The sequence below is a fragment of the Heliangelus exortis genome, chromosome 6, assembly GCF_036169615.1.
Source record: "Heliangelus exortis chromosome 6, bHelExo1.hap1, whole genome shotgun sequence".
Classification (NCBI taxonomy): Eukaryota; Metazoa; Chordata; class Aves; order Apodiformes; family Trochilidae; genus Heliangelus; species Heliangelus exortis.
Window position 1 is genome coordinate 34,729,758 of NC_092427.1, and position 20,142 is coordinate 34,749,899.

General features: G+C 44.8%; 1 protein-coding gene across 4 annotated transcripts in view; it reads right to left on the reverse strand.

The window, feature by feature from the left end:
- The window catches only part of STAT1 (signal transducer and activator of transcription 1), a 32,330-nt gene extending 12,919 nt beyond the window's left edge, over positions 1-19,411 (reverse strand). For 2 of the 4 annotated variants that reach the window (XM_071747828.1, XM_071747826.1), the window contains exons 1-17: positions 18,616-18,700; positions 16,737-16,865; positions 16,012-16,156; positions 14,083-14,181; positions 11,857-11,952; positions 10,972-11,050; positions 9,784-9,875; positions 9,035-9,186; positions 8,613-8,771; positions 7,922-8,014; positions 7,313-7,372; positions 6,689-6,718; positions 6,460-6,553; positions 5,657-5,698; positions 4,221-4,304; positions 3,627-3,725; positions 584-719 (exon numbers count right to left, since the gene is read on the reverse strand). In XM_071747828.1, the coding sequence (XP_071603929.1) occupies positions 584-719; positions 3,627-3,725; positions 4,221-4,304; positions 5,657-5,698; positions 6,460-6,553; positions 6,689-6,718; positions 7,313-7,372; positions 7,922-8,014; positions 8,613-8,771; positions 9,035-9,186; positions 9,784-9,875; positions 10,972-11,050; positions 11,857-11,952; positions 14,083-14,181; positions 16,012-16,156; positions 16,737-16,864 (1,588 nt within the window). In that variant the 5' untranslated portion in view covers position 16,865; positions 18,616-18,700. Of the gene's footprint in view, positions 1-583; positions 720-3,626; positions 3,726-4,220; positions 4,305-5,656; positions 5,699-6,459; positions 6,554-6,688; positions 6,719-7,312; positions 7,373-7,921; positions 8,015-8,612; positions 8,772-9,034; positions 9,187-9,783; positions 9,876-10,971; positions 11,051-11,856; positions 11,953-14,082; positions 14,182-16,011; positions 16,157-16,736; positions 16,866-18,615; positions 18,701-19,288 lie in introns of those variants that run through there. The other 2 variants (XM_071747827.1, XM_071747829.1) reach the window with 2 other exon arrangements.
- Between the last annotated feature and the right edge of the window lie 731 nt (positions 19,412-20,142).

Below are 20,142 nucleotides of genomic sequence, written 5' to 3' on the forward strand. Positions count from 1 at the left end.
ATTTTGCATAATCTACTATGCAAACCTGTAGCCATGTCAAGTGCCTTGGCTATAAGGAGAACTGACAAGGAGTTTGGAAAAGGGAATATTCCTAGCTGGTTAGTTTTTTACTAAGGACTTCACCTGGGATATGTTGAATTGGGTACCCTTTAATAGCTTTCTAGTCTTTGCAGTTGAGTATTGCCTTGAGTTGGGGGTATGCATGAAGTTAAAATGGATGGAGATGGAGGCAAAACCAAAAAAAGGCAAGGAACAGCCACCTCAAATCTTGCCATGTGCTTCAGTAGCTCTTCAAAAGGCTGAAGTAGCCCCAATTTGCATTGTCCTTGTGCATAGAACTCCTAAGTTAGAAATGTAGATTTTTTTTTTTTTTTTTTTTTTCATGACCTGACCTTTATCTGCAAACTCTCCTACACTGGAAACACTCCACTCCTCTGCAGTGATGTTGCACGGAGGGAAAAGGTGTGAGAGGAAGTGAGAATTAAAAGGGATTGCAGCAAAGATGTAAAGCAGCTTCAATCCAAACAAGGCATCTGCTTGTTCAGTAGAACCAAAGGTCTAAAGTGATGGAAGGAGACCATACCAAGTAGCTTTTCTCCCAGCATGCTCAGCTGATCTGCATTAAGTCCTCTCTTTGTTACAGATGAAAACTGCCAACTCAGAACTTCAGAAAGTACAGCCCACTTTGCACAGGGTGGGTTCAGAAAGAAGGACAAGTTCTAGAATGGAAGGGAAAAAAGTACAGTTGATGTTCATAAACATTTTTGGAATTTAATTTTACATGAACACAATTGTATTGCCAAAACAAAATGCAGATTTAAGAATGGATGTGAGCTTGAGACAAATCTAGATAGGAGGCTGCCATTCTGAGAGGCAGGATTTCTCATGAAAAGCAATGTTTGGGACTTTGCTTTGGGAATGTCTTCTCCCAGTGGGTAGAATTCCTAGGTTTCTCAAGTGGACAGTTTGAATTCTTTAACCTGTGTTTTGCTTCTCACTGTGTCCTGTATATAATGAATACAGTGGATGATGATGTGGGTTTCAAATGTTCTGTTCAGGCTATGTAAGTAGGACACTGCTTCTCTCCAAGTCAACTGTGGTAAAAATGCAGCAGCCACAAATATATACAGCCCATGCTTGAAAATTATTGCTGATACAATTTTGGAAACTGTAGAGGCTCCTTTTCATGCAGTGTGTGTGTGAGTTGGTTGTTTTGTTTGTGTGTGTGTGTGTGTGAGAGCTGGTTGCTTTGCTTGTGTCTGTGTGTGTGAGTTGGTTGTTTTGTTTGTGTGTGTGTGAGAGTTGGTTGCTTTGCTTGGGTGTGTGTGTGAGTTGGTTGTTTTGCTTGTGTGTGTGAGTTGGTTGTTTTGTTTGTGTGTGTGTGTGAGTTGGTTGTTTTGTTTGTGTGTGTGTGTGAGTTGGTTGTTTTGTTTGTGTGTGTGTGTGAGTTGGTTGTTTTGTTTGTGTGTGTGTGTGAGTTGGTTGTTTTGTTTGTGTGTGTGTGTGAGTTGGTTGTTTTGTTTGTGTGTGTGTGTGTGAGTTGGTTGTTTTGTTTGTGTGTGTGTGTGAGTTGGTTGTTTTGTTTGTGTGTGTGTGTGAGTTGGTTGCTTTGCTTGTGTGTGTGTGTGAGTTGGTTGCTTTGCTTGTGTGTGTGTGTGAGTTGGTTGCTTTGCTTGTGTCTGTGTGTGTGAGCTGGTTGCTTTGCTTGGGTGTGTGAGAGCTGGTTGCTTTGCTTGGGTGTGTGAGAGCTGGTTGCTTTGGGTGTGTGAGAGCTGGTTGCTTTGCTTGTGTGTGTGTGTGAGTTGGTTGCTTTGCTTGGGTGTGTGTGTGAGTTGGTTGTTTTGTTTGTGTGTGTGTGTGAGTTGGTTGTTTTGTTTGTGTGTGTGTGAGAGTTGGTTGCTTTGCTTGTGTGTGTGTGTGAGTTGGTTGCTTTGCTTGTGTGTGTGTGTGAGTTGGTTGCTTTGCTTGTGTGTGTGTGTGTGAGTTGGTTGCTTTGCTTGTGTGTGTGTGTGTGAGTTGGTTGCTTTGCTTGTGTGTGTGTGTGAGTTGGTTGCTTTGCTTGTGTGTGTGTGTGAGTTGGTTGCTTTGCTTGTGTGTGTGTGTGTGAGTTGGTTGCTTTGCTTGTGTGTGTGTGTGAGTTGGTTGCTTTGCTTGTGTGTGTGTGTGAGTTGGTTGCTTTGCTTGTGTGTGTGTGTGTGAGTTGGTTGCTTTGCTTGTGTGTGTGTGTGTGAGTTGGTTGCTTTGCTTGTGGGGGTGTGTGTGTGAGTTGGTTGCTTTGCTCGTGGGGGTGTGTGTGTGAGTTGGTTGCTTTGCTTGGGTGTGTGTGTGAGTTGGTTGCTTTGCTTGGGTGTGTGTGTGAGTTGGTTGCTTTGCTCGTGGGGGTGTGTGTGTGAGTTGGTTGCTTTGCTCGTGGGGGTGTGTGTGAGTTGGTTGCTTTGCTCGTGGGGGTGTGTGTGAGTTGGTTGCTTTGCTCGTGGGGGTGTGTGTGAGTTGGTTGCTTTGCTCGTGGGGGTGTGTGTGAGTTGGTTGCTTTGCTCGTGGGGGTGTGTGTGTGAGTTGGTTGCTTTGCTCGTGGGGGTGTGTGTGTGAGTTGGTTGCTTTGCTCGTGGGGGTGTGTGTGTGAGTTGGTTGCTTTGCTCGTGTGTGTGTGTGTGAGAGTTGGTTGCTTTGCTCGTGTGTGTGTGTGTGAGTTGGTTGCTTTGCTCGTGTGTGTGTGTGTGAGAGTTGGTTGCTTTGCTCGTGTGTGTGTGTGTGAGTTGGTTGCTTTGCTTGTGTGTGTGTGTGAGTTGGTTGCTTTGCTCGTGTGTGTGTGTGAGTTGGTTGCTTTGCTTGTGTCTGTGTGTGTGAGTTGGTTGCTTTGCTTGTGTCTGTGTGTGTGAGTTGGTTGCTTTGCTTGTGTCTGTGTGTGTGAGTTGGTTGCTTTGCTCGTGGGGGTGTGTGTGAGTTGGTTGCTTTGCTCGTGGGGGTGTGTGTGAGTTGGTTGCTTTGCTCGTGGGGGTGTGTGTGAGTTGGTTGCTTTGCTCGTGGGGGTGTGTGTGTGAGTTGGTTGCTTTGCTCGTGGGTGTGTGTGTGTGAGTTGGTTGCTTTGCTCGTGGGTGTGTGTGTGTGAGTTGGTTGCTTTGCTCGTGGGTGTGTGTGTGTGAGTTGGTTGCTTTGCTCGTGGGGGTGTGTGTGTGAGTTGGTTGCTTTGCTCGTGTGTGTGTGTGTGAGAGTTGGTTGCTTTGCTCGTGTGTGTGTGTGTGAGAGTTGGTTGCTTTGCTCGTGTGTGTGTGTGTGAGTTGGTTGCTTTGCTTGTGTGTGTGTGTGAGTTGGTTGCTTTGCTCGTGTGTGTGTGTGAGTTGGTTGCTTTGCTTGTGTCTGTGTGTGTGAGTTGGTTGCTTTGCTTGTGTCTGTGTGTGTGAGTTGGTTGCTTTGCTTGTGTGTGTGTGTGTGAGTTGGTTGCTTTGCTTGTGTGTGTGTGTGTGAGTTGGTTGCTTTGCTTGTGTGTGTGTGTGTGTGAGTTGGTTGCTTTGCTCGTGTCTGTGTGTGTGAGTTGGTTGTTTTGTGTGTGTGTGTGTGTGAGTTGGTTGCTTTGCTTGTGTGTGTGAGTTTCAGATTGTTTGTGGCTCCCCCTCACCCCCAAATACCTTGGGATCAGTAGACAGCATGTTGAACCATAAAATAGAGGCCCATCCACTTGGGAGCTGGCTCACATTTGAGATCACGATGATGGGCAGGGATGTGGTCTGAAAGGGACACAAAAACAAGTGTCACTGCCCTGTAGCCCTGCTGCAGCCCGTCTCTAGGTGACCCACAAACATGTGTCACTGTAATTTCCTGCTGTAATTTCCTCTTTCACTTGAAATTTGTACATAGGGGGGGGAAAAGTATCAGCATAATGAAGTCCTAGAAAGATTTGAGTGACTTTTGTCTGACTTTTACTTAGTGTCAGGTATGACAGCACTGTTACAGAGTCCTTAGCATATTGCTAAGAAATAAATGGAAACTGCCAAGAGAGCTTAAAAAACACAAAGTTGGTTACATAGACTTTGCAAAACACATCTGTTCCTACTTACCCAGAGATCTGGCATCATTCTCCCTGTATGGGTATATAGAGACCTTGTGAAGTGTCATATATATTGAAATAGTGTTTAATATCAAAACACTGTTTTTTCTTGAAGTTTAGGTTTTCAGCATGAATTACACACAGGTTTTAGTCCATCTGTTTCATCCAAACATACCTCTAGGTCTATTACTAAGCCAGGCTGGCACAGCTGTGTCTCAAAACTCAGAGAGTGAAGTTCTTCTGTTACAATGAGAGGACCCTTTAAGGAAAAGAAGAAGTAATTAAAAAAAAAAGAACCTCTTGGGGACTGAAAATTGCTTGGGAGGAATGTAAGGCATTTATGATGAGGGGGAGAAAACGTTTCTGCCCAAGGTTACTTGATCTGGACCTCAGAAACAATATAGAGGTCAAAGTCAAGTGAAAATGCTAACTTCCTAAACTAAAGCCACCTGTTAGAATGGGTACTTGCTAGGCACCTCTTTTTTTTTCTCTTTTCTGTTTAATATCTTTATTGATGATTTAGATGAGGGGATTGAGTCCATCATCAGGAAATTCACAGATGACACCAAGCTGGGGGGAGTGTGGATCAGCTGGAAGGCAGGAGGGCTCTGCAGAGGGACCTGGACAGACTGGAGAGTTGGGCTGATCCCAACGGGATGAGGTTCAACACAACAACCCCATGGGGAGCTCCAGGCTGGGCACAGAGTGGCAGAAAGGGACCTGGGAGTCTGGATTGCCAGGAAGCTGAACAGGAGCCAGCAGTGTGCCCAGGTGGCCAAGAAGGCCAATGGCATCCTGGGCTGGCTCAGGAACAGCGTGGCCAGCAGGTCCAGGGAAGGGATTCTGCCCCTGTGCTCAGCCCTGGGGAGGCCACAGCTTGAGTCCTGTGTCCAGTTCTGGGCCCCTCAGCTCAGGAAGGAGATTGAGGTGCTGGAGCAGGTCCAGAGAAGAGCAAGGAGGCTGGGAAGGGATCCAGCACAAGTCCTGTGAGGATGGGCTGAGGGAGCTGGGGGTGTTGAGGCTGGAGAAGAGGAGGCTCAGGGGAGACCTCATCACTCTCTCCAACTCCCTGAAAGGAGGTTGGAGCCAGGGGGGGGTTGGGCTCTTTTCCCAGGCAACTCTCAGCAAGACAAGAGGGCACAAGAGGTCTCAAGTTGTGCCAGGGGAGGTTTAGGTTGGACATGAGAGAATTTCTTTCTGGAGAGGGTGATCAGCCATTGGAATGGGCTGCCCAGGGAAGGGGTGGATTCTCCATCCCTGGAGATATTTCAAAAGAGCCTGGATGTGGCACTCAGTGCCATGGGCTGGGAACTGCAGCGGGAGTGGATCAAGGGTTGGACTTGATGAGCTCTGAGGTCCCTTCCAACCCAGCCAGTTCTAGGATTCTATGATTCTATTCCCAAGCAACAAAAAAATCTGTTTAAGTCCTGTTAGTTTCAGTGAGGTTGAGTCCAGAGGGACCTCCTGCATGGACTGTGTCACAGAAACTCCTCTCCTATGGCTCTGTCATACTGTGTATTTCTTGGTGGCACAGAGCACAGCACTGTTAAATGCCTGGCTACCTTTTTAATTATGTGCAAAAGCTTTAGGAACAAGGTGAGTGCTGCTTACCTCATTTGTTCTGCTTCCTGAATTTTTCTGCTCTTTCAGTTGCTGCAAAGAAACAAATAACCCTGTCACTCATTTACCTGAGTCACAAATCAAAGTGCTAAGGGGATGCAAGCATTTGGTTGCAAACAATAGGTTACTATGACTCTTTTATAAACCATTCATCTGTAAACACAGATATTTGATGTAACACCTTTATGTAAGATGCCTTATAAGAATAAAAGCAGTGTGAAGTCTGGATGAATCAGAGGAAATTCTGATTTAGCAAAGTAACCTTCTGAACTGGATAATAAACTCCAGATGGGGTCTGTTCTGGACAGGGGGTGAAATTTCTATGTTCAGGACTTGCAGTTTTCCTTTCCTGTTGTGATGATGGAATCAAACTGACTTATCTCTCTGACTTGATCTGAGGATCAAGTGTGGCCCAGTCTACTGAAGGCACTGAAATTCTTTTAGCTAACCCCTTCTAGAAAGTTTTCCAGTTTCAAAGCTCTTAAAATTACTCAAAGCATTTCTAGATGTCTTTCTCTTCTCTAAAAAACTGGGAGCTATATAAATTGTATGGCAGCAAATACCCTTGTTTGCCTGTCTGGACCTATTTTAGTGACAAAAGCAAAAGCACTTAAATTGAAAGAGGCCAAAAATTTGAAAAAAGGAAGAATGAAGAAAGATTTCCACAGTTCCCCTTACACAAAAATAAAAGGTGACTTCAAGAACAAATGCAATTTCTCCTTCCCACCACACCCTCTAGCCACACAATTAAATGGATGCATGAATAGAAGGAAAAAAAAAAAATAATCTCCTACCAAGTGCCTGAATTCTGCTGCTAGACTTCCATTAGTACATTCTTCCATGTTCATTACTTTTGTGTTTGTTCCCAAAATATTAAATTTCCTGAACCTTCAGAAAGAGAGGAAAGAATTAAGTGTCTCATTGATTGGAACAACCCAGTATTAATATATCAAACTGTAATATATCCTTTGTAACTGTCCTGGTTTGGGCCAGGATAAAGGTGATTTTCTGTCTTGTACATACCCTTTGACTGAGTTCTTCTCAGTTACGTCTCTGTCAAAGAAAAAAAACCCAAAAAACAAATTGCTAAAATGTTTTATAATCAAAGGAAGTCCTTTCTTTTAGTACACAGGCTTTAACTCTTGCTCTGAGAAAAAAATATGTAGTACTGTCATTCTAAATCTGCTTTCAAAGCATACAACTTTGGAATAAATTGCTGCATCACTTGAATGGGTCAGGATTTTAGAGTTGGTGTACTTCTCAAAGCCTTGCTTTCCACATCCACAAATTTTCTTTTCCTCATTTCATGCAATTTCTGGATCCCAGAGCTGTTTCAAGTGAACAGACAAAAACCCACCTGCTTTCTTAAATGCACTGGCCTCTTTCATGACCATTGTCATAATCTTGGAGAACATGTTACATTCCCAAACCTTAAAGCAACTGCTGAGCCCTTGGTGACATCTCTCTAATGGCAGAGGGATCTAGAGCATGGATGAGGGCAAGAAAAAGGAGGGAGGTACCTGTTGCCATGGAGAACCAGCCTGTTCCTGGCCACCTCAGCACTTAAAATTGGGCTGCCTTTTGGATTTCTGAGTGTGGGGACTGCTTAGCATTAACATAAACACAGATGAGAAAAATGCAACGTACTTATCAAATAAAGCTCTCACTTTCAGGTTGTAGTTCAGCTCCTGCAATTTCACCAGCAATCTGAAAAAAAGAGTAGGTTTTGGTTGGATTTTTTTTTTGTTGTTCTTTTGTTTTTTTGTTTGGTTGGGTTTTTATGGTTGGGTATTTTTGGGGGGGGGGTGTGGTTGTTTTTTGTTTTGTCTTTTTTCTAATTACTGCAATTTCAAAAGACAGTTTTTTCTCTATCACACTGCTTATCACAGCTCTACTTAAGCTGCACAAATAGTCTCTAAGCTCCTATTTTACTTGGCAATATTTTCAGTGAGAGGACATATTAAGAGTTCTGCAGACACTGATCTGAGGTCCTGATTCAGAGAGGAAACTAGATGGACAAATGAGTAATGCTTCTGCATGTGGCTGTTCTGTTTTGTCTCTTGTACACTCCATACTTTCTCCTTCTGGCAAAGGGAAAAAGCTAAATGCAAGCTAAATTTTAGTAGGAGACCTCCCTCTGCCATAAGGCACTTTCCTCCTCTTGACCTCAGTGTTTAAGTGACAGTGTGCTCTCAGCTGTAGGAAAATAATGACAAAAAGCTTACCTCAAAACAGGCTGGGAGGGGGAAAACTCACCTCAGCTTTACAGTAAACTGTACTCCTGTCTTCAGAACTAGTGGCCTCTGGGGGTGTGTTGGCATGCAAGGCTGCCTCTCTACCACAAAGGAGCTACAGAAAGAAGAGATTAAAAACTCAGTGTTGTCTTTAAGGAACAAGTAATAACATAAAAAGTAAACTTACAGGATGGTGATACCATACACTTTGTTGATGCAGTTTCAGTTTGCACAGAGGTCTGGGTAGACCTCTGGAAAAAGGAGAAATATTGCAAGTATAAAGTGATTTTATAAGGGCTGGCTTGTCTTAGACTGATGGCTTGAGGAAGGAGAGTGCTACTTTGAGCTTCCTTGAACAAAAATAACATATAACCCTGATGTAACAGGAACAATCCAAGTGAGGAGTGTTGCTTCATTTGCCACTTCCCAGTGCTTGCTAAATTTTGGTGGTGACATTGCTCTGAAAGATGTGCCCAAGAGCCAGGTAAGTTAGCTGGGGATTTGGTGAGGGCTACCTAACCCCATGAATCAAACTCCTTAGGCCTGAAAGACTGAATAGCCTAACTCTCAAACAGTCATTTAGTTTAATATTTCTGAAAAACTTGGGAAAGACTCAGAAAATGCCAAGTTAGCACGCAGGAAATATTGAAGGAAAAGAAGGAAGGTGCTCTCCATCCATTTATTCAGGCCAAGGTGAAAAGACCCTTTGTTACCTCTGGATGAGCTGTCTGAAAAGATTGTGTGCTCGATCCTGCAGAACTTGTTTGTATTTTGTGATGGGATCATTGTCATAGGTGAACTTCTGTTCCAGTTCCTCAAGTTTTTTGAGCTGCTGACGAACTTGCTGTAGACCTTCAGCAACAATGGTGAACCTACAATGAGAGTCTCATTACTCTTACTGTGTTTTTTTGTTGTTGTGATGCAGCAAGGTGACTGTCCCTATGGACATGGCAGTGCAGAGAGAGCACCTCTTGCTAATTGGAACTGGAGTGAGGTAAGAAAATCAATGAGCTGTAGTTATGCTGTGACAGAATGAAAATTGCAATATAAATAATTAGTATTTGTTACAGATCTGGTGTGCCTACATCAAACACTTCAAGTTCCTGGCCAATGCAGTCCTTGACTGGAAACTTACCAGTTCTGTAGCTGGTCAAGGCAGGCATTGGGTGGGCCACCAATACATGCAGTCTGTTGCCTGTGTTTCCACTCCACCAGCTCCTCATTAATAAGTGCACTCTGTGTGTGCTCTGTGGTGTTCAGCAGCTGTACTATCTTGTCCACCACTTCCTACAAAGAATGTTAAGTCACTGTTATTAAAAACACAGGAAAACTAAGTAGTGTTTTAGCTAATGCTATATGTATTGTAAAACTTTGCAAGGACCTCAGAGTAATAGTTTATTACCAGAGGATGCTTCCTAAAGCACCTGCTTCTTTTTGGCTGGAGTGTTTGCTAAATGAAGTGGAAAACCAATATATTTTCAGTATCACTGAGTTTTAAAGAGTCCATGTCTCATGTGCACGTGTCCCAGATGTGTATCAGGGGTCACCCAGTGCTCGCTGTAGATTTGAGCACTGAAGGAGAAGGAGAACACTTAACTCTAGTACAGCTGCAAATTTTTAAAGCAGCTGTTCCTCAAGAACATGATTATTGACATGACTTTTCCTTTTGAAACTTTTCCTGCTCAGTCTTCTTTCTAAATAAAGATTGCTAGAAGAGAATTTCTTCCAGAGTTTGTAGATTTCTTGCCAGGAGGGAAAGAATGAACTTTGAGTCCAACTGGCAGCAGTAGTGAAGTGTTCTGTCCCATCATTTGTCAACCCAGCCAAAATGAACGTGTTCAAAATGAAATGCTGCTGCCTTCTGAAAGAAAACCAGAGTGCTACCTTTCTCTTGAGGTCAAGTGATGCAAGCATCATCCTGAGAGCCAGCTGTTCCTTCTTGTATTCCTCCTGTGACCCACTGGTGGAATCATACTCTGTAAAATAAGTCCAAATTGTGAAGGTGAGGCTGAGGGAGTGCAGCAGGTGATTGATGCCTTTTGAGAACAGGCAAGCACTGGGGAGAAGATGGGAGCTGCCTGGCTAATGCTGAGTGAAGGATATCTTTAAAGCTTAAGGGGGGGAAATATTTACTGCCTCCCAGATGTTTTTGTGATTCCTCCTCTCCCCCCCCCCTTTCTGGAAGGACAGAGTTTACACTTGCAGAAATAATGCAAGGAAAAGCCACTATCCCAGGGAAGTAATTGAGACACAATTTTACTTCTTAGAGTAAGAACCTCATTTAAAATACTGATTACATTGTGTAAAGATATACAAAGAGCAATTGGTTCTTATGCTGCCTTTGGGTATGCATCACTCTTATTACTTAACCTGGCAACAGAAGCTAACTAGTATTGCAAGGGAGAATGTTTACAGCCACCTAAGGGTAGCCCAGGACAGATCCTACATAGTTGCCCCTGGCTACTACCTCTGCTGCCTGCTGGCCTTAAGTCAGAGGTTCTCCTCTGCCTCATGGAAGTGCTACTTGTCCTGAAGTACAAAGAGCAAGATGTTGACTTAGTGCTCTCCTGGGTATTTTCTGAACATGTTCCTCTTCTGGGAACAGTCAGCTGCCAAATTGTCTTGGAAAGTGAATGTTTTTTTTTTTTTAAAAAAGTCAAAAAGGGAGACATCTATGTCACGAATCCAGCACTGACTGAAGATGCATGTGCTTCCCTCAGTACACAAGGGCTACACAACCCGAAGCAGGAAAGGCATTTGGGAAACAAGTGATGGCAAAGAAAAATAATATTAACTACTTAAATGTGTGGTTGAATAGTCAGAGTCTATTTCTACTAGGAATGGGATGTAATGGGTACAGGAATGCTGGGTTAACAGAGGTGCTCTTGCTTCCTCTAAGAATAGTCATATGCAGAGAATTTAGGTTTCAGCATAAAGCAGAAATTATAGACAAGGGACATTATATCAATAAGTTTGGCTACATAACTTTATGTTTAATTTCCTGACATAAGACAGAACAGTTCACTCTCATGAACTCAATGCAATAAGGTATGTGCTTGGTAAATTACTCACCTCTGTTCTGCAAGGTTTTATGCCTAAAGTCATACTCATCTTGCATGTTCTCTAGTGTCTTGATGTCTTGCTCCACAATCTATAAAGTACAAATTAAAGAGGCCACAATTAAATACACACAGGTAATGCAAGGTTTCTGATTAAGAACTGCCTGGAACCAGCCATTTGCAGAGATGAAGTCCAGTTTTACAGCAGTGTCTTTTCTTGGAACTCTCTAACAGGAAATATATTTAATCACCTTTTATTCACCCTCCCTCTTAATCTTCTCAGCTGACTAAAATCTGTTCATTATAAAATATGGAAAAACTAGCCATAGGAGTTCACAGAAATCAGAGCAACCTAGGCTACAGCAGAAAAAGTTGGAATGGTACAAAGCATTTTAAATTATCAGCTTCTTCTTGGAGAGAAGCTTTCTGTCATCTTGGTATTCAAGACCAACATATATATGCTAACTAAATAAAAATACCTAGTTAACAACAAATGGTCAGTATATGATTTCTTAAGAATTTTTCCTCAGCTGCTGGTTTGTCAGGTGCAATGTTTTTGTTGCTAAAAGTCAAGCAGAGGAAATTTGATCTTGCTAAACCAGTCAAATCCCTATCTGTATAATTAGTATAATTACAAATCTGTATAATATATATAATATAATATATAGTATATATAAAATATATAATAATCTGTACATATCTGTATAATAATTAGTATAATTAAAAATGTATAATAATTATCTGAGAATAATGAGTTTTCAAACAGCCACTGGAGATAGAATTAAACCCCTAACCATTACCTGACTTTTACTTCTCATTTTGTAGTCTGATGTACTGAAAGCTTTTCTATGTAAATGAATCAAAAGAACACCACTTCAGGTGGTTGCACTGTACTTACTGCCACACTGTTTTTCACATCCATAACTTTTGCATCAAGCTCCTTCTGTCTGTCCAGCATCCCAATCATAGTGTTCTGTACATTCCCCACATCCATCTGAGGGAGTCAAGCAGAAGAAAGAAAGAAAGACAAGTCAAGGCCTTGTGACTTGTGACAGCAAATATTTTTTTTTTTCCTTAATGTGACTTGTTGGGTCTTGTTGGCAACCAGCTTGATGAAGCATGGCTTGTTCTGCTATATCATGCTAAGGTTTTTCTATATATTTCTATTTTTTATATCATGCTAATTCTTTCTATTTTGTAATAGAAAAATCAAGTGGATTTGCAAGAGGCAAGGGAGGATGAAAAATGCCTGCTGTATGGTGGTGGTGTGCTTATCATAGCAATATAAAGCTATAAACATATTTTCTCTTTGCACAAATAATTTCTTCTGTTTATTTTCCTGCATCTTCCAAATGTATTTCAAGAAATCAGCAATCCTGATGACATCTCCATTAAATGTTAGATTCATTCATACAGGATATGGAGAGAAATGGGCTGAGAGCAAGAACAAGATTGGGTACAGGCAAATGGGGTAACTTGCTATGCAATTTGTTTCCTAAAGGGCATTCAAGCACACTTCAGACCTCTCTATAATAGAGTTTATTTGAAAACACCCCAATATAATTCAGCAATCCCATTGGATGACACGACTCACGAGTTGCAGTAATGTGAAAGATGGGATTTTTCTTCTTGTCCCACTCACCAGCAGTAGTGTTGGTGTTAGAAAATCACTGATCCTCTAAGGTGGGACAGTCAGGTGTGCATTGTTGCTCTGACCAATGCTTAAGCTGAGGGAATCCAAAGTATTTATTTTGGCAGCCTGGCAAAGGTCCCCCCTTGTGGATCTAAGACTAAGGCAATCTGATCATAGCCTAATGCTTGGGATCCTCTGGTTTTTATGTTTATAATTGTGCTTGCTCAGTGTCTATCTTCTCAGTTTGGGGAAATGAGACTATTTTACCAAAAAACAGAGGTTTTACATTTTTTTACATTGTGCTGTATCTAGTGCCAACAAGTCCAGAAAGACTTATTTCCCTTTTTGGCTCCAATCCATCTGGTGATGGAAAGGTAGGGGGGGTGTGTGTGTGCTTTACATCACACACCAGAATAGAAACTGCAGAGCTGTGCTGCAGCCAGCTACAAGTAATCAGGGAATGGCTTTGTCAGTCATATTTTTGGAGGAGCTATTTTTGACATGGTTGCTGTACAACCCTTCTTGAACCCACTTGCCTGAGTGGGTTCTTTTTACACCCTACAACATGCTCTCTAAAGGGGTATTTCAGTATCAGAACTTGGTCAGTCATCACTGTATTACTACAAAAGTAGATTACATCCAGGTATGTAGTATCCATGTCTTCCCCAACTGCAGAAATGTTTTTATTGCAAAACATTTATCTTTGCCAAGAAAAAAAAACCCAAAAGATGAAAAGTCAGAGCAGATAAGGAAGGAGAAAGGTGTCTCTACCTATGATTCAGAGGAAAGAAATGAGCTTCATTTAAAACAAAACAAAACAAAAAAAAGTAAATAAAAACTTTGAGGAGGATAATGCATCATTCTCCTGGAGACAGTCTGCAGAAGAACCAAGGCTCAGCTGTTTGCAGAGTAAATCCAGGAGTAAAACACAGAAGAAAAAAATCTTGTTGCAGAAATAAGCCATGCCCTAATTAATAAATTCTCCATAAAATTTGAGCACAGCAAGCTATAACTCAGAAGCATTAAAAAAAAAAAAAAATGTAGCTTTTACATCACTCAAGGAACTCCTGGCCATTTCTCCTCTAAATGCCTCACATAGCACAAACAAGCCACACTATCCAACTGGCATTAGATTTAGATTGGATATTAGGAAGAAATTCTTTAGTCTCCACTGGGAGAGGTTGCCCAGAGAATGTGGCTGCCCCCTCCCTGGAAATGTTCAAGGTTTGGATGGACGGGGCTTGGAGCAAGCTGGTAAAGTAAGAGGTGTTTGCCCATGCAGGGGGGTTTGTACTTGGAGGACATTAAGGAACCCAAATTGTTCTATGATTTGATGGTACATACTGATGTTCACTCCTCTGTCTTTAAAAAAAAAAGATCTTGGTCAGAGTGAGGGCAGTTCATTTCCTTTTGCAGTAGTCTTCCACTCACTCTGTCCCAAATAACAGGAAAGGGCAGGAAGAGCTCCACTAAGCATTCCAAGACTGTTACCTGACTTGACAGCTGGGCACTGTTCAGTATTTTCCTCTCTTCTTTCAGACAGCTGTAGATGATCATTGCCATGTGTATTGGGTCTTCTTGGAAGTTGTCCTGCAATCAGAGAGAGCTTAGTGTTAAAATTCACACTGGTCATCTCTTTTCCTTCAGTAAACTGGTTGGCAAAAAGATGAGTGTGTGGCTGTTTGTGAGCCCTGGGGTCTGTGTTGGTGGTGGCATGTTCTGAGGCTACAATGTGACAGCTGCAATCACCTCCAAGAACGGTTTCTATTTTAGTTCCTTAGGGCCTGAGGAAGAGGGGACTTTGCAAAAACAGGAAAGGGACAGAGATGTTACTGGGAGATGTGAGGTGCTACCCCGCAGTCCTAGAGCTCATCCGCAAGAGGCACCCTCCCACACCCTTGAAGGGGTTTCGGAGGGGTTTGTTTTAGTTTGAGAGGCACAGCTCCTGCTCACCAATGTAAAGGAGGTGCTTTACCTGCCACTTATGAACACACAGCCAAATCTGGATACAAATTCACCCTGATTTGCATGCATACATGTGCTGGTGAGGCCACAGCTTGAGTCCTGTGTCCAGTTCTGGGCCCCTCAGCTCAGGAAGGAGATTGAGGTGCTGGAGCAGGTCCAGAGAAGAGCAAGGAGGCTGGGAAGGGATCCAGCACAAGTCCTGTGAGGAAGGGCTGAGGGAGCTGGGGGTGTTGAGGCTGGAGAAGAGGAGGCTCAGGGGAGACCTCATCACTCTCTCCAACTCCCTGAAAGGAGGTTGGAGCCAGGGGGGGGTTGGGCTCTTTTCCCAGGCAACTCTCAGCAAGACAAGAGGGCACAAGAGGTCTCAAGTTGTGCCAGGGGAGGTTTAGGTTGGACATTAGAAAGAATTTCTTTCTGGAGAGGGTGATCAGCCATTGGAATGGGCTGCCCAGGGAAGGGGTGGATTCTCCATCCCTGGAGATATTTCAAAAGAGCCTGGATGTGGCACTCAGTGCCATGGGCTGGGAACTGCAGTGGGAGTGGATCAAGGGTTGGACTTGATGATCTCTGAGGTCCCTTCCAACCCAGCCAGTTCTAGGATTCTATACCAAGTTGGCTGAAATGTGCCCTGAAGGAAGTTGTGTCCTGCTCTGCCCAGGATGGTGCTGGCCTGGGGTTGCTGAGCTGTACCAGCCCTGTTTGACTGATCTTTCATTGCTGATCTGTAGTTACTGCTGGCTAAGTACAGCCTGGTGGTGTTTCCTTCTGCTCAGGAAACACTCCCAGAGTGACTGACCTGAGGAAATGCTGAATATGTGGGAAAGTGGCTATGGAAGATCCTCTGACATAGAGCCCTATAGGGAGGAGTGGGGGAGGGACTGATTAACAGAGATAATTAAGTCTAAGGGTATGTTCTTTGCTGCCACTCACTAGCAATTGCTTTGGCCATTTGTCATTACAAAACCATACACAAGGGCTATCCAAAGTTCTTTGCTATTAACTGTGATTCTGCAGCTACATGGAAGGATTCCTTTCCCTGTGTTTCTTCTGCATCAGAAGCTTGTTAGGACAGGGAGGAAAGTGGCTGGGGAAGGGGTGGGGTAAGTTGAAGTGCAGTCAAGTGCTCCCAATACATAAATTCCTTACAAACGACAACTTTTTTTTTTTTGTTTTGTTTTTTTGTTTTTTTGTTTTTTTTTTTGTTTTTTTTCTACAGTTCTTGGAATCTGTAACTACTGGTAATGCAACTAAGTAACTGTAGTGGCAATGCAACTAACTTTGTTTGTAACTGTAGACAACTAAAACAAAACTGGAACAACAACTGAATTCTGGCTTCTAAATCAGAATCCTCACGCATTCCCTTGGGAAATTCCTCATGGCAGGGCAGATTGCTTAGAGGCATCCAATTTGCAGCAGTGAAGCAATTCAGGCACAGATAACCCACCCCAGGCATACCTGAAGATTCCGTTTGCTTTTCCTTATGTTGTGTTGCAGCAAAAAGTTGTTTTCTGTCAGGAATCTACTGAATTGATCATCAAGTTGTGACAGGAGGTCGTGGAATAACACCGTGGCTAAAGAGACATTGTTGGCTGCATGTTCCCTGGGATAATTTAAGGCAAGCTTGTGTTAAATAGGCTTTCAGTACAGCATTTAAGAATACATTAATTTTTAATGCTCAGTTGCAGTTTATGCAAGCAGTAGGAATTGCTTCCAAACATAAACCGGTTGTATTCATTCAACTTTGACTTTATTTTCCTTGATACAGCAATATTTTTCTTTATTCTTAGCACAATCTGTGTGACTTTACTGACATCAAGAAGCTAAAAGTGATGCGTGTGATTGTTTCCCTGCTCTTCTAAAAAAAGCCATTCCCTAGAAGTCCTGGGAAAACTCAAAGTCTGCAAAGAGTGAGAGCTGCCAAAGTAGTAACTGGTCTTAAAAGAGTTGGTTTTGTTATAGAGCAGCTGAGAGAAACACAAGTTACTCAAGGTGTCAGGCCCCTCTGAAAGCCCTGAAGAAGGGCAGGGGCACAGGGTATAGCACCCACACAGCTCCTGAAGTGTCCTGCTAGCAGAAATTCACCTGGCAGGCTGCTTCCCCAGTGTTCTTCTGCTGCCCACAACCACACATCATGATAACTTGACTTATTACTCAATCTGAAGGCCAATGTCTGTGCTTACCAGTCCTGGTGTTCCAGCCACTCTGCCAGGTACTGCCTGACTTCCATAGGGAAGCTGTCATCGTACAGCTGGTGAACTTGCTCCAAAAACTTGGAATCAAGTTGCTGTAGCTGATACCACTGCGTCATCCTGAGGAGAAAAAAAAAAACACAACATTGTAAATGTTTAAGAAGTGTTTGGGTTGAATTGGTAACAAGTAACTGCAAGTTTTCAGGGACAATGAACAGAACATCATATAGAATAGCAAGAATGAAAAAAGTTTCCAGCAAACAAACACATTTTATTTTCAGCCATACCTGTTTGATAAAGGTCAATCATTAAAACTTTATAGCTTCAGTTTAAAAAAAAAAAAATTGCAAAGTTGAGACTGGAGTATGAAAACTCAGCTATATCACCCTTTCCTATGAAAACTTGCATTTTTTTTTCCCCCTTTTGAACGTCTTTTCACAGCATTTAGGATGCTGATAGTGTGACTATTCTTGTTGAGCAGGGATATGGGAATGAGGATCTCTGTTTAACACCTGCACTCTAGAGAATCCTGGATGAGGAGTTTCACTTTTCACTGGTACAGACAAACTCTCTACCTCCAAGAGGTGGAAAAAATGTCAAAATCAAACCTCTAGGAGCCCATTTTCATGCACTAATTTTGCCCTCACTTTCTCTGGAAATGGACTAGACCCCAGTCACTTTAAATGGAGAAGTTTAATATTTCTATTGACCAAGTGGCTCTTTGTTGTGATTTATGTTCTCTGGCCATTGCTGTGTCCTGGCTGGGCTGCACATGAGCATCTTGTAGTGGAAATGGCATCCTCATGTACAAGGAATGAAGTGGTGAGGTGGGTGTCCCCTCACATACGCAGCTTTTAAAAGAGTCATAGGACCTATCCAGGGATGAGGGCAGCGTGGTGAAGGGCTCAGAGGTGGCTTCCTGCCAAATCCATACTGTTTATATGCCAGGTCCCTCGGCTGCTCGTGTTGCACGCTGTGCCTGAGAAGTTAGAAGTTAAAAATGTTTAAAGTGTGGACTTTTGGGATCCTGATGTGTGTGAGGGTTGGGATCACAGGTAACGCAGAATGCAAGTTTGCTGCAGTGGCACCAAGGCAAACAGTTAAACATGATGTGAGTGAGGAAAGCTGGAAGAATTTGTCTTAAATCACGGAGTTAGTCTGTTTTCCCCCTTCCTGCTTCAGTGAAAAAAACACTAATTTTTGTCTTCAAGCAATTAGACTGGGGAAGGACCGAGAAGCAGGGACAGAAAACCACCCAAAGAGGCAGATACAGAACATGATCTCTTGGGGCTAAGAGCGGGGAAACACTAAAAAAAAGCAGGAAAGCAGCAGCTTTTGTGGAGAAAGCATCAGAGAGACCAATCCTGGGATGCAGGGCTCAGCCTGCCGTGGACAAGCAAGTGGAGGGATGCAGGGTGGGACTGTTCTGTGGGGTAAGGACAAAATAGTGATAACCAAGGCAGCCCACGCGTGTCTCTGGAGAACAGACCACGCTGGAAGCCCCCTAATAATTGGCTTATTTGGGTTTGTGAGGCTCGGTACCACCCCCCCTCAGGTCTTTCCTCCCAGGCGATCCTCTCGGCCGCTTTCTCACGACCTTTCCACCCTTCTTCACCATTCCCTCCCCGCGTCCTTCCCGGGTGATCGCCGCAAAGCGGGGAAGGGCACAGCCGTCCCTGCGTGGCGGGGCGATCGGCGGAGACACCCCGGGCTGTTTTACCCCCTTCATCCCATATCCCATCCCATATCCCATCCCATCCCGTCCCGTTCTCCTTCGTTCTGTCAGCCCCGCACCGCTCGCGCCGCGACCGTTAACGGCCGTTGGGCGACCGTTGGCGACCGTTAACCCCGCGCGCCCGCCCGCACTTACTCGCGCGACGAAGCTGCGCTCCCACTCCACGCGGCACCCCCGTCCCCCGGTGCGCGGAAATAACCCCCGAGCCCCTGCCAATCATCAGAGCCCAGCCAATCAGAGCCCAGCCCCTCCGCCACCCCGTCCAATGGGCGTGCGCAACACCGCCTCTCGCCCCGCCCACGACCTCTTGCTTTCCGCGTGGAAAGGAATATCCCCACTCCACCCCCTCCCCGTTCCGCAACCTCCTCCGTACCCGCGGGAGTTGCGCAGGGGTTGCGGGCAGGAGGGAAGCAGCCGGTAGTTAGCAGAGGGGATGCCTCAGGGAGTGTAACGTGTGAGCAGGTGCCGAGGAGGGAAGGGAGGTGAGGAGGCTCGGTTAGCTGCGGATTCCCACCGCCCCCCAAAATTAACGAAGCCTCAATCCCCAAATTAACGAAGCCTCAATCCCCAAATTAACGAAGCCTCAATCCCCAAATTAACGAAGCCTCAATCCCCAAATTAACGAAGCGTCAAGCCCCGATCTGCAGCCCAGACCGCCATACGTTTAGCTTCCTGGATGTTCATTCCCCCCTCTGCCTCCTGGAGGCTCCGGTCCCGCCCCGCTGTGCGGCTCCCGGTGCTAGGGATGCCCTTCCCCGCTTTTCCTTGGAAGCGGGCAGCCCTACTGTTCCCCCTCCCCACCCCTCACCTCCGGGAGCCTCGGCCAAGTGAGGAGCCCACCCCCCGGTGCCCGTGGGATGTCCCTGAGGCTGCGGCGGCGGGAGGAATGAGCCCGGGAGGGAAGAGCCGCGTCACCTGATTTCTGGGAAAGGAGCAGCTGAGGGGAAAGCGAAAGCGAAAGTAGGGGCAGGAGCCCGGCCACCCCGCAATGCCTGACCCCGCCTCCCTGCCACTCCGCAGCCAGAGGGCATCTGGTCCTGCTGCCTTTCATCGGGCAGCTGTGGTTTGCTCTCGCTGTTTGCGGGGGTGAAAAGAGGCGGTGGGCTGGAAGCGGTAGGAAGCGACTTGCTTTGCAGTCGCTCTTTTTCATAGAATCCTAGAACTGGCTGGGTTGGAAGGGACCTCAGAGATCATCAAGTCCAACCCTTGATCCACTCCCGCTGCAGTTCCCAGCCCATGGCACTGAGTGCCACATCCAGGCTCTTTGGAAATATCTCCAGGGATGGAGAATCCACCCCTTCCCTGGGCAGCCCATTCCAATGGCTGAGCACCCTCTCCAGAAAGAAATTCTTTCTCATGTCCAACCTAAACCTCCCCTGGCACAACTTGAGACCTCTTGTGCCCTCTTGTCTTGCTGAGAGTTGCCTGGGAAAAGAGCCCAACCCCCCCCTGGCTCCAACCTCCTTTCAGGGAGTTGGAGAGAGTGATGAGGTCTCCCCTGAGCCTCCTCTTCTCCAGCCTCAACACCCCCAGCTCCCTCAGCCCTTCCTCACAGGACTTGTGCTGGATCCCTTCACAGCCTCCTTGCTCTTCTCTGGACCTGCTCCAGCACCTCAATCTCCTTCCTGAGCTGAGGGGCCCAGAACTGGACACAGGACTCAA